Source organism: Pygoscelis adeliae, unplaced genomic scaffold (assembly GCF_000699105.1).
Source record: "Pygoscelis adeliae isolate BGI_AS28 unplaced genomic scaffold, ASM69910v1 Scaffold60, whole genome shotgun sequence".
NCBI classification, from domain to species: domain Eukaryota; kingdom Metazoa; phylum Chordata; class Aves; order Sphenisciformes; family Spheniscidae; genus Pygoscelis; species Pygoscelis adeliae.
This window is the reverse complement of record NW_008823954.1, coordinates 2,324,716-2,337,953: the sequence shown is the minus strand read 5'-3', so window position 1 is coordinate 2,337,953 and position 13,238 is coordinate 2,324,716. Positions and strand designations below refer to the sequence as shown.

Here is a 13,238-nt window from a genome sequence, read left to right as displayed (position 1 = left end):
AGATTAGTTTATGTCTAGAGTTTTGTGTGAGGAGTCAGTATTTTTCATATAAGCTGTAGAAATGTATGGGCTAAAACCCTAATAAAAGCTTGAGTTTCACCATGCAGTGAAAACACACCTCTAGGATTTTGAGCAAGTTTCTTGGGAAATAATTCACATGTTCTGATAATAAAATTCACATTAAACAGAGGAAAAGTACACTTCTGACAGGTTTTGCATAATCGTAAGTACGTCTATACCTTTGGCCAAATTTTTTTTCACTGAACTTTGTTTACAGCGAATGTGGAGCAACTTCTGTTTTGTTCAAGATTTATTGGTACACAACCTCAGGATAGAAAGTACCTCCAGCATTATAGTGTTTACTGCAGTATGCTGGAATATCAGTTCAGTATTAATTCAAATAGAAGAGCAACACCTATCTAGTGTTCCCAAGAACACTCAGATCCTGATTATTTTGTTTAAAGCACTGTCAGCCACATACTAAGTAAACCTAATTCTGTTACTTTTAAAAGGTATTTCAATAGATGTTAATGTCTGGAGAGAGATGTCTATCATGTGCTTCCCTTTAAATATCTCCTAGTACAACTAGGAAACAGTTAGGCTATTTTGGTAGTATACAACTACAATGTGTGTCCTTGTTCGTTGAAATTACTAAAGATTCGGGTTGAGAATAAATTTTTACATTGTGGTAGATTTTTAAACTTGTTCATGTAATCTAATCTCCATGCCTTCCTTTTTCCAGTGACATTTCCATTTGGATCAATAATTAAAATTAATATCTGTAATACTGTATACCAAAGTATGCATATAGGGTAAATTAGACTTAAACTTTAGGTTAAGAACTATGGAATTTTTAGGTGTTTTGTTTTGTGAGGTTATAAAACTGAAATCAGAGTTTCTGTATTGGGTCATGGAAGGGCAGACCTGTATTAACTGTAATCAAGCCCAGTCTTCAGTCATGGTAGATAGACAAAGCCCTGTGCATTATTTTTAAGGGCTAATCATGGTTTTGAGGGTGGGGATTTTTGGTTGGTTAGGTTTTGGGGTGGTGGGTTTTTGTTGGGGCTTTTTGTTGGTGTTTGGGGGTTTTTTATAGTGCCTAGGGCCTCTAATCATGTGCTGACCCACTGGGTTTGGACACAGTACTCCTACAAAACAGAGTAGCTGTCCTTCAACAACTGTTGGTTTGGCATTTTGAAACCCCACTCCTCTATTAACACAGAAACACGTGTCTCTAACGTCCAACCCCTTTTTTACATACAGCAGTTTGCATTCGAATAGTGCTTCACGTAGGGGAAAAAAAAAAGTATTACCATCACACTGTGGAAACACTCACCCAACACAGCCTCGATTTGCATTTCCTCTCTTCTTTACTTTATCAGGCAAGCAATGCACAGACATTCCATAATCAACAACATATGCAGGTTTTCCTGATCATCTTCACTGGCCCACACTGATTTCCCACATTAATAGTAGAAGTTCTTATCAATTCCAAAATGGCTGATGTTGCACTCTCTACTATCATCATCTTTTTTTCTAGCTCTCAAGTCTCAGCTTTGTTCCTGTGTGGTATTTGGGTCCACCTCCATACTGGTAGCATCTTCCAGTTTAGTACACCGGCAATTAAATTTAGTGCACACCTTCTGATGTGTGTGAAAATTATTAATGAAAATTTAGCGTAACATTTGAGAAACCGTGTTGTTAATTTCTATTCAGAACAAATGTGTTCATCCTTTTATCAAAGGGTAATCTAGATACTTTTCTGTCTGCAAGTATCTTGTACAGTCCCCTTGCTGTCCTTTTTATTAAATACTTGTGTAGCGCACTGCATCAAATTATTTCATAAAAATACTAAAACAACTAATAGATTTAGCTGATAGCTATCCCTAGTCTAAAGTGGATTTGTAATCTAAGAAAGATATGCAAGTGTACTCTCAAAAACAGCCATGTTCCACTTTTTTTTGCATTTAGCTTTTTGTAGGAAAAATGATTAAATATAGACAATATCAATTTTTTATTTTATAAGCTGCTTGATTAACAAATCTGGAGTTTTCTGGATCATTTTTTGTCTTATTCTTGAACATGCATACGGTATGTTTGCTGTTCTGTAATCCCATTATACCACTTCTGAATTAATATGCTGATTAAAACTTCTTCCTGCTATAACTGCAGTGTTGTAGGCCCATTTTCTGGCATAGAAATTAGCCCCTCTTCTTTTCCATTTTGTGTATTAGATTTGGAGTTTTGCTTACACCTCCAGTAGTAACGATTTCCACTTTTTGCTCCTTCCCATAAATTGGATTGTCCTGTCTCCTCCAGTTCACATTTTTAATGAATATGATGTTGTGTTCATTTAGCATTGGAACTGTTCCTATATTACTTTTAACCTTAGTCCCGTGCTTACTATGCACCCAGTCTTCCTGTTTTCCTTGCTGAATTTTTAATTACATAGCTAAATTAGCCTTTGCTATTTGTTTCCACTTATTTAGTAAAATCTAGTTGGCTATCTTTCATCATTTCCTGTGGCTGGTACAATCCTGACCTAGTTTCCAGCAACTGGAATCTCCACAGGGCTCTTGATTTGTTAAGGACAAATGAACTTGCTTCTGTGTGAGATTAAAAACAAAAGCAAGACCAAAAAAAGCCCTCACATTTGTGCAGACTGTCATTTTTACTTGAACTACGTTTTTACAGCAGTAGTGTGTCTGGGTTTGTACTAGTTGCATCATGAGCACATCTTCTCTAGGTCATGACTAAGAATGCACTCACATCACTTAAATTATCCAGTGGCAGTTGAAATGTTCATCAATCTAAATATTCAAAGTAAACAGGTTTATGCATCTCTGTAGGAATCTCTTCAGAGTCAAATAATTTGTTGAACACTGGGAAATCTCTCATACTCATGGAAAATAAAAGAAGCTTGAACTAATCACAAGACCTGTTAGTTGATGAAAGAGCAGGAAACATCTCACCTTTTGTTTTCAAAATGAGCATCCCTTTACTGCTCCTTTTATAGACGTTGAAAAAAGAAAGAAAAGAAAATTATATTTTCATCAAATGGCTTCAGTGAAGTAGCTCGGCTATTCAGCCTACAGAAAGACAATATGGTCTGCAATTTATATTGTATTTTATTTTTGAGGTCTTGAATTGTATTTAATTTATCATATAGCAGCTTGTGAAGAGTACTGCTACTTCAAGCTATTGGTAGCTGGTGTTAAACACAGCTCGGTGAAACCATCAAAATAGTCTCCAACTGCTAAAAAACTCAACATTTTGAGCTACGCTGCCATTAACCCTGTTCTTAATGCTTTGAAATCTAGTTAGTATACTTAATTTATAGTTTCTAAATGCGTTCTTCAATATATTGTTGATATGTTTTCTCAAGAGTAAAATACATATTAACGTATTTTTTATTTTTATATTATGCACTCTTTTACTAAATTAGTGGCTGCTGCATATACAATTTCATTAGGGCAAATATTTTTGAATGAGTGCCCTTAAAACCTACTCTTCTATCTTGTGTTTTTTAGTTATTGGTGGTGCCTTCTCTGCCCGCTACTATTCTAATCTAGATGAAATATCCAGGCAAAAGCTTCTCAATTCTTCTTTAGTCAACTTCTGCGCAGGCTTGATTACATACAGACTTGCACTCAAATGAGTATTTTATGTTGTCACAAATAAACTAAAGCAGGAACAAATATTGCTGTAGTAAACTACAGATACAGACACTGTTTGTCATTTCTCATAAGTCAGTAAGTCATGTTGAGGAGGGTGTCAATGTGAGAAAACAACTTAAATTCTCTTTTTAAAGTTTTCCATAAATAATAAAGCAATTCCCCGTTTTTAAGAAGATAGCATGAAAACTCAAAACAGCAACAATCAGGACTAACAGATTGAACAAAGGAAAGAGTAAATAACAAAAGGATGTAAGCATCAAAGGTAGACAAGATTTATTTAGGGAGCTCTATCAGTTTTTTGAAACAAATTGAGTTATAGCAGTGTTTAGGCCTTTTTAAGGTTTAGGTATTCTTTTTTTAATAGAAACTTTTAAAGACTTTGGTGTATAGTGTTCCATTAGATTCAGGTTTCCAAATTATGCTGAGATACACAGACTTCATGATGATAGAATGAAATGTTACGGAGTGGGGGGAGATTGAGATGGTGAAAGTGAGGGGAATTGAATGAATTTTCTACTGTTTTGTTTGCAGAATGAAAAGATCAAAGAAGTGTAATGCTAGGAAATATTCTTTGCTAATCTGTGAATGACAGGGAGAAAAGATTTTAAAACTCTGATGTTCTAATTTCTCTTTGCTCTTGTCTATAACTTTATTTTGTTTTAAAGCAGATGGCAAGAAGCAGAACCAGACACCTGTTACAGGATTGAGCGTATCCACCCAGCCCTTGGCTCGACCCTTGCAGCCTTTGCAGCCAAACCCTGTGCAGCAGACAGGTGTGCCAACAAGTGGACCTTCCCAGACCACCATACATGTATTGCCTACAGGTAACTTCATTTTACATAATTATGTGAATGCAGTGACTGCTTTTTTTCTTAAACTAGACTCTTGTGTGTTCTACATTGTGCTAATCTTTTCAGGTGAATATTCAGAATGTTTGAGTCACTTCTTAACCTTCCATTCTAGTCAGCTTCCCATAACTTTTTTTTTAAAACTGATGAAGTGAAAGGGGAAGATAGTCCTGTTGGTTTGGAAAGAATTCAGGATCAAATTAACTCCATGGAGAGGAAGAAATCCTGCTAAGGATGGTCATGGAAATTATTAAATACACTATTGTTTGTAAAAGTGAAGGAGAAGAAACCTGCAGCAGTTGCATTACTTAAGTAATGGGGAAAAAAACATTAGCAGCATCACTCCTAGCTCTGTCCACCTGCACTTGGCAATTAATCCTTTTGGCAGAGTGAATGGCAAGGCTGACATTTTAAGTTCCATCCCTATTTAAATGTTATTTTGTCTGAAGTGTGATTCCCCTCACCCCCCACCCCCCCCTTTCTTTCGAACATAAACATAGATATCTTTTTTTTTTTCTTTATTTTACTCTCTCCTTCTGTAGATGATTGTTGAAGATCAGTTGGCATTGGAATTGTCTTATGACTGATCTGTTCTACAGACTCTTTGGTGGTGGGTTTTATATTCTCCACAGCTGTGCCTACATTCAGGACCTCTTTCTTTTGGGGGGGGGGGGTGGGGTGGTATTTTGTTTATCTTTTCTATTTGGAATCTGTATATCTATTTGCATTATGATTTCAGGTGAAAATTACTGTTTGCTTAGGCTGTTACCTCTTTTCTTGCATTATCAAAAGCAGATAGAATTTCACAGAGACAGGTTTTTATTTTGCATGGCTCAGATGAGTCAGTTTTGCAAAGGAGGTGTGTACTCTGGAATAGGCATATCAGCTTAATGTCATGGAATTCTGTTCTAAGTTGTGGTCTGTCTGTCTTTTTCCAGCTCCGACAACAGTGAATGTAACACATCGGCCAGTGACTCAAACTGCTGCAAAACTTCCTATACCAAGAGCCCCTGCTAACAATCAGGTGGTCTATACCAGTCTTCCTGCACCACCAGCTCAGAATCCTGTAAGAGGAGCTGTCATGCCAAGCCCAGGTTTAAGGCCAGTCAACCCACAGACTGGAGGTAAGGAATGCTTTCTTCCATGCACATTTTAGCACGACGCAGCTTGATATGTTCTACCTGATGGGTGTGGGGTTTGGTTTTTTGTTTTGTGTTTCTTGTTTGCTTTTTTTTTTTTTACAATACTAGTCCAAATTATAGAGGTTAGGATTTTTTTCCAGCTTACAGACTTGAGAAAATCGCAGGCTATTAAGAAATCATTCCCCCTGCAGCTATGTGAACGAGGGAAAACTGGATTTAAGTCATTTCAGGCACTAGCTCTGCCAATTAAGCATCTCTGGATGACATGCCCAATACTTTACCAAGGTAGTGGAAGGTAATGTGATGAGCACCACTGTTTTGTAGAAAGATAGTTAGAGACCATTTTGTTATTATGGAGTAAGACTAAAACATAAAAGTATGTAGTAAATTGTGTTCCATTTCCTGTCTAAAAGTTATATTCATGTTAGGCATCCTAATGTAGTTCCTTAGCAATCTCTGATGTCCTGTGCCCAGCAAATTTTCTTATTTTCTCTAGGCCTGGACAGATGAAATTTATCACCAAATGTGTCAGAAATTGATGCATGCTTGAGTTTCCTTGACTAGAGATGTCAGCAAGTTCATCCTGACTTTGCAAATGTGTAACTAGTATCTTCCCATAGCAGTAAACTCATTTTCTGAAATGAGTAGTAGATGTCAGAAATAAAGACGTTAAATTTTGTTACGAAGTGGTGGGTATTAACTGCCTTTTTTTAGCCCTCCACAATTTCTACACTGTGGTTATTTTAACACTTGTTACGTTAAACATAAGTTTCCCTGTTCTGGTGCACTGAGTATGAGCCTACTTTTGTGATGTCCAGGGAGTGATTTTTTAGACACCATCTGTATAAGCCAGACTTGGAACACTGCATTCTTGAGCCATGTAAGACTGTACCTATGTAGGTTTGTGCAGAAATAATTGTTTCATTGTTCTGAAATGATAGTTTTTTGAAATATCCATGTATGCTTGTAGCAATTTAATTCTAAGTATCTCTTAACGACTGGATTCAGCTGCATTGCCATAGGCTGTGAAAAATCAGCTGTGCTAGCTAAACAGAAGTTGATCAGACAGTTCTTGAGCGATCTCTGTGAAATGTCAGGGTGTGAGGAAATTGCTGTTCTTCTCAGAGTACTTGCTCATACTTCTTAAACAACTTATACTCTTGTGCCATGTGCATTTGAGTTCAGGTTCTTCTGACCAGCAGTATCTTTTGAGGGGCATGTCTGCATCTTGTGTTCCTGTTGGCAAAAGGTCATGAAAGGCAAGGTAACCTCAGCCTACATCATTACCCTTAGCTACAACTTAGACATGTGTGATCTATCTCTTGTTTTGAAAGGAGTTTTGAGTACTTAACCATGCATTCACTTACGTTAATTATTTTTAATAGTATTTTCTTCTTTTGTACCAAAATATAAAATACATGTTTTTATCAGAATCTACCACTTCTTAGAGCAGTTATTATGACTAAATACACATCACTACTATTAATATCTACAGAATACCTTTTAGTGTTAGACATGCAAGACAATTAATGTGTTGTTGAAGAACATAAAATAGGTAATATGCTATTTTAAGGCCTTTTCTAGGAGAACTCAATGAGGTAGGGAATTCATACGTTTTTCGGGCAAGGTCATCTAACAACAGATCTCTGTGTAATGTGCTTCTGACCTGATGGTCCAGTGATACAATGAATGCTTTTCCTTCAGTTGTCTGCTTATAAATTCTCAGAAATCAAGGCAGGTTTCCACCAAAATAATTAAGGTTCAGCTTGACCAGACCCTGAATAACCTAATCTAAGGGCATTCTTTCAACAAAAGGTTGGGCCAGATCATCTCCAGAGGTCCCTTCAAACCTGGACTTTTCTGTGATTCTGTTAGAGGCAGTTCTGTTACTCTGGCTTGAAAAGTATGTCTGCGTATTATACAATACTATTGTCTGACAAGCCACATAAGACGTAAGAAGATGTCGGTTTCTCCATAGCATTGTGCATTCCCTGTACCTCAGGACTAGGAAGCCAGATGGTTAGCCTGAGTAGATAAAAGACCAGTTTAGTTAGAATACAGATTATTTCAAGGCTTCATATTTGCATACCAGGTAGAGAGGTTTCACATATTGTTAATAAAAGAGCAATTGTGTTTCTTGATCCCTTTTAACTGTCATGAGTTTTCATCTTTTAGTCCATTCTGCATTTTTCACCATCTTTGTTATACAGCTTTCAGAAATGCTGCTACTGATGTGTATGTTTGTATTATCATTGAAGCAGTCTTTAGTGTCAGTAGCAGATGCTACAGGAGTAAGATCTCTGTACTTTGTCTTTGAAAGATTAACTGTGAGAACTCATCCAAAGTGTTCTGCAAAAGGTACTTTTGTACTTCTACCTCAACTAAGTAGCATGCCTACCTAGAAATAATGGTAAATTTGTACCTTATATCTTATTAAGGCATTTCTGTCCATCTTTCTTCAGATTATTGTAATTTCCTGAGATAGAATCACAGTCATGCTAAAACAGCATATCTGATTGGATTCCCATAGATGAGAAATACACAGTTGGGGTGATGGTTTATCCTACAGGAGTTTGCACAGCTTCATTGGCTTCTTAGATAGATGTGCCAATGGGAAAAAGATGTGAAGCAGCTACCTAGAGTTCAGCACTTTATTATAAAAGCATTAAGATTTAGCACTCTGAGCTCCCTGCCTCAGACTCACAGATTACATAGCCTTCTGACACTCATCACCTATGATCATAGCTTGATGATTGTTTATATAGAGAAGAAATTACCATACAACAGCTGTGATTTCCTGACATGTTGCTCCGCAAGCTTCTCTTCTGGAATATTAGAGTGCTTTGATCTCATACAAGTGTGGAACTAGGGGATGGTGGAGATTGCCCCAAATCTTGTATTTCTAGACAGAATAGAGGAACACCCTAGGCAACCCATAACAATGAGCAAAAGCCTTGAGCTCGCAGAACATACATGTTCCAACAGTAAACGGACAAAACGTTACTCAAGAGACTGAGATGTAGTATAAAATTAATGAAAACTTGGTAGTTTGCAAGAGTTCTGGATATTATCTACAAGGCCATAAAATTACCTAGTTTATTACTGCCAGTCGGGTCAGTTTGCTGTGGGAATGAATGAAGTGGTAACACCTGTGAGTAACATCCATTGTGGTGTCCGTTCTGTGAGGGAGGACAAGCTTCTTGGACAGTGATGTATCTTTTTTGTTTTCGGTGCCATCCACAGCACAGCCTTCTGGCACTTGAATACTGAGTGGATATCATTCTGCTGTAGCAGCATTTATCTTTTCCTTTCTGAATACCAAAGTGATGTAGTTTTTCTTTTCATACCGAAGCTCCCTGTATCTCCCACACTTCTCCTCCCCACCCATTTCTTTCATGCTACAAATTATTGAAACATCATTCTGTCCCCTCTGCAGACATAAACACTTGCTCCCTTTCACTTCTACAGCTTCAGGGGATAGGAGGTGGTTTTGTTGTTGTGCAGTACTTCATCAGTTTGCTGGCAGTTTGAGGAGAGTGTGTCAGTTTGAAATTTGGTGTCATCCAACTGAACCAAGGAGTTGGTCTTCCAGTGTTCTGTTTAGCTGATTTTAAGTATTGAATACTCAAAGTATTTACTGTGCTTCTTATAGGTATGACAGTACGAATGCCTCAAACAGCTGCGTATGTTGTGAACAACGGACTAACTCTTGGATCTGGAGCACCTCAGCTTACAGTGCATCATCGACCACCACAAGTGCATGCTGTAAGTAGTCCTTTTGAAATTACTTAATGCAATTTACAGGTTTGTCCCTGCATTAATGTCTTTCAGATTGCTGCTTAGTGTGAACTGCAGAATAGTGAAATGCCTTTTAGACACTTCGCAGCCAGTTCGCGTGCATAGCACCACCCTATCACATGCAGCAACTTCTGCCAGGAATGGTGAAAGCTATACAATCTGTTAGCTTACCCCAGAGTTTTCCAGATCACCAGTAGCCCATATTGAAAAACGGTGCATGAATTGTCTGCAGGTGACTTGTGGAGTCAAGGGTACAGAAGAACCACCACTAAAGTTTAGTCATGGTTTGGCTATGAATTGGATGACCAGTTTCTCAGTACAGCTGTTTGCAAAACTGAGGTAGGAGAGCAAGGTACAGACAAGATCCTCAAGGTTGCCAACTCCCAAATTTCAGAGGGTTTTTTAATCACTGTTGGAGGTGATTACCTCTGCATCACCTCAAACCCCTTTTTGTAAGTATTTGAGAATTTACTCTGACTCATTTCATATGGTTTTATTGTTGAGACTGATCCAAATATATTGGCTGCATACTCACTGTTGGGCAGTCACATCACTTGTGATGTCCTGAAATGGTAAATATATTGCCAACAAGGTGGCTCACCATTCTTTCAATCTAGACATCATTCAACTCCGTGCATTCTCCACTGATAAATAATGAGAATAAATCAAGCCAATATCATACAGAACACTTAAGCTGACAAAAACTACCCTAGATTCCAATCTGAAAGGCCCCTGGCCTGAAGAATAACAAAATTTTGTACACATTGTAACCACATTCCTAAATTCATCTTAACTAACATAAATGAGAGACCCAGGACTGTTTCTGTGGTATATTAAGAAAAAAAAAAAATGGAAAGCCACATTTGTGCCCTTATTTCAAAATTTTCTGGAAACTGACGCTGAGCTTTTGTGATCAGTTGAAGGTGATAAAATCCACGTGGCACCGTTACCCGTTCTACCTTTTGTGACTGAAAACCTGCCTGTTGAAAAGGTGATGAGTTGTCAGCTTAATCCACTGCTGGGGTGTTTCGAATAATGTGGGAACAGCAGCTCAAATGTAGATTAGCTCAAAGTCATTGTGAACCTGCCTGCTCAGTCTTGGTGAAAGGCACAGTGTTCAGTCCATCCCCTCTTGGGTGGGAAGCAAAGAGGATATAGGGAAACAACTGTGGCAATGATCATCTGTACAGGTAGGGATTTATATGCGAATAATAAGAACTTACGGCATCCTTGGTCGCACCCCTTCTCAACCGTTGCTGCTGCTCTCCTGCCTGTGTGCGCTCTGCACACGGGACTTAGAGCTGTGATGGTTGGGTGATTGCAGGCTCATTTGCTCCCGTTTGCCTGGGGAGCGATGAATTAAAGCCTCCTTCCACTGCCGTAGACTCTGACCTTTCCCTTATTGCTCTTATGTTGCTTAGGAGCCACCACGCCCTGTACATCCTGCCCCACTCCCGGAGGCACCACAGCCACCACGTCTGCCCCCTGAAGCTGCCAACACTTCTTTGCCTCAAAAGCCACAGCTGAAGCTGGCACGGGTACAGAGCCAGAATGGTATTGTGCTGTCATGGAGTGTCATGGAGGTAGACCGGAGCTGTGCCACTGTGGACAGTTACCATCTCTACGCCTACCACGAGGACCCAAGTGCCACTATGCCCTCTCAGTGGAAGAAGATCGGAGAAGTGAAGGCCCTCCCACTACCTATGGCATGCACTCTTACACAGTTTGTGTCTGGCAGCAAATACTACTTCGCGGTCCGGGCTAAGGACATCTATGGACGTTTTGGACCCTTCTGTGACCCCCAGTCCACAGATGTGATCTCTTCCCAGAGCAGTTAAACTAGAGATCTTTGAAGCCTTTAAACCTGTCCTATACCAAGAATTACCCCAGTTTTGGGGGGGTTGATCCCATGCATGAAATTCACTTTTAAATCCACTCTCTGCAGGATTATTTTAGACAGTTGTGTGATACACTACATGCATTCAGAACCAAAAGAAAAATAAAGTCTCACCTGCAGCAAGAGAGCCTGTTTTTTCTGGATAGCTCAAGTCATGGGCCGTTTGAAAATTTCATTTTCCCTTCCATGACAGCTGTTCCACCTAGATACCTACCTACCCTTGATCCAAGGGCACCCTGGATGCCTGGGATTCTGCTTCAGAGTTGGAACAAAATAATAAATTACAGTTTGTCTGAAGCAAAACAGACACATCTGTACTATCTATCAAGGCACTAACATGAGGGCAAGAACAGATTTGCCTCTTGCCCCCCACCGCTCTGTGAGCAGGCTGTGATATGAAGGGTGATTCAAGGTCTCACTTTTGTACTGGAAGATTGAGTGGTCTGGTCTTATTTTACAAACTGTAATGAGCTCTCTGAGGGGAGGGAAGGGAACTTGAGTCTGGCCAGGGAACCAGTATGTGTGTAAATTTGGAGGTGGAGGGGGAAAAAAAATAAATCACCCCACTACCTCCTACCTCTCCTAAATAAGAACGCTCCTCTACTTTCAGCATCCTCCCCCGCTCACACTGGGAGCGTTCCCAGGTCAGATCTAAAACTGGATTGTAGAGACTGCATTCACACCTCCCTAGCTCAGATAATTTCTCTGCCCCTCCCCTCATACATCCAGCCCTATTTTTTAGATTTATTTTGTGCCTTAAAGAATAATTTCAGAAATAAATGTAGCCAGATACCTTGTGGTGTTCTTTTATTTGCTTGGAGTTATTTTTCCCTTTACCTTTCTAGCCTTTCATTACTGCTTCTCATTTTCCTGGCCTGCAGTAATTATTATTTCTGTGAAGACCAGGAAGTGTAACATCTGCTGATGCTGGATTCATTTTTATCTGCAGTATCATTCAACCCTTTCCTCACTGTAATTCTTGAGTAGTTCTTTTTGTCCTGTCAAGAGTATTAGAGTATACAGACAGTATTTTCCACCAGAGCCTTTCCCTGTTCTTTTGGGAAAGCTATATGCTGCAGTTCAGCCAAAGAAGAATCCTCTGTGGCGTGGCACCATGAAAGCTTCTAGCTGTTTGCACTCAGTTTGGATGTTCAGTTAGTACAAAAAGATAGGAAGTTGGCTTCCCAGTGCTCTTCTCTATCTCAGTCACCCGCCTGCTTCTGCAGAAAGCTAACACGCCCAAAGCAGTTTAGAAACTATTTTAGACACTGGCCTAAAACTTGTGAGCAATTGCAAACGTTAATAGACGCTTTCATGATGCTTCTGAGCTGAGAAGAGAAATTGGTGCATCTGCCCCACTGTCGTTGACTTGTTAAACTTGCTTTTTGCAGAACCAAACTGTTACGCACCTGGACAAGAAAGTATATACGTAAGGTTTTTATTTTGGCACTTTTCAGAACAAGGACATCAGTCTCATTCCTGCCCAGCAGAACCAAACAGTGGATTTAGAGGGGAAAGTGTTTTGTTTTTTTTTTTTTTTTAATCCACTTCGCTGTGTAGCAAAGCTGTAGAAGATAACTTTTCTTTTTTATTATTTCAGTGCTCTCTTTCTTAAAACCAACATTTTAAAATGTAAAGCAAGGTTGAAAAAGGGCAGGAAAAATTAAATCCCAAAACATGGCTGGTGAAACATGCTCTGAGATTATGGGTTCTTTAGTTGTGTTCCCTTCAAGAACTTCTATCGGTGAAAGAAACTGCATTGTAGACTTTCGTCTATACTATTCTACTGCACTCTTCATGTAGCTGGGATTGTCACTTCTGTCAGGTGAGTAACGAATATTTTCTGTATGGAAAACTGCATTTAAAGTACAGCAGT

General features: G+C 39.0%; 1 protein-coding gene across 2 annotated transcripts in view; it reads left to right on the top strand.

The window, feature by feature from the left end:
* Positions 1-11,485, top strand: part of ATF7IP (activating transcription factor 7 interacting protein) — a 101,690-nt gene extending 90,205 nt beyond the window's left edge. The window contains exons 12-15 of one of the 2 annotated variants that reach the window (XM_009322156.1): positions 4,346-4,501; positions 5,464-5,649; positions 9,320-9,432; positions 10,887-11,485. In XM_009322156.1, the coding sequence (XP_009320431.1) occupies positions 4,346-4,501; positions 5,464-5,649; positions 9,320-9,432; positions 10,887-11,303 (872 nt within the window). In that variant the 3' untranslated portion in view covers positions 11,304-11,485. Of the gene's footprint in view, positions 1-4,342; positions 4,502-5,463; positions 5,650-9,319; positions 9,433-10,886 lie in introns of both variants that reach the window. The other variant, XM_009322148.1, reaches the window with a different exon arrangement.
* Positions 11,486-13,238: the final 1,753 nt, after the last annotated feature.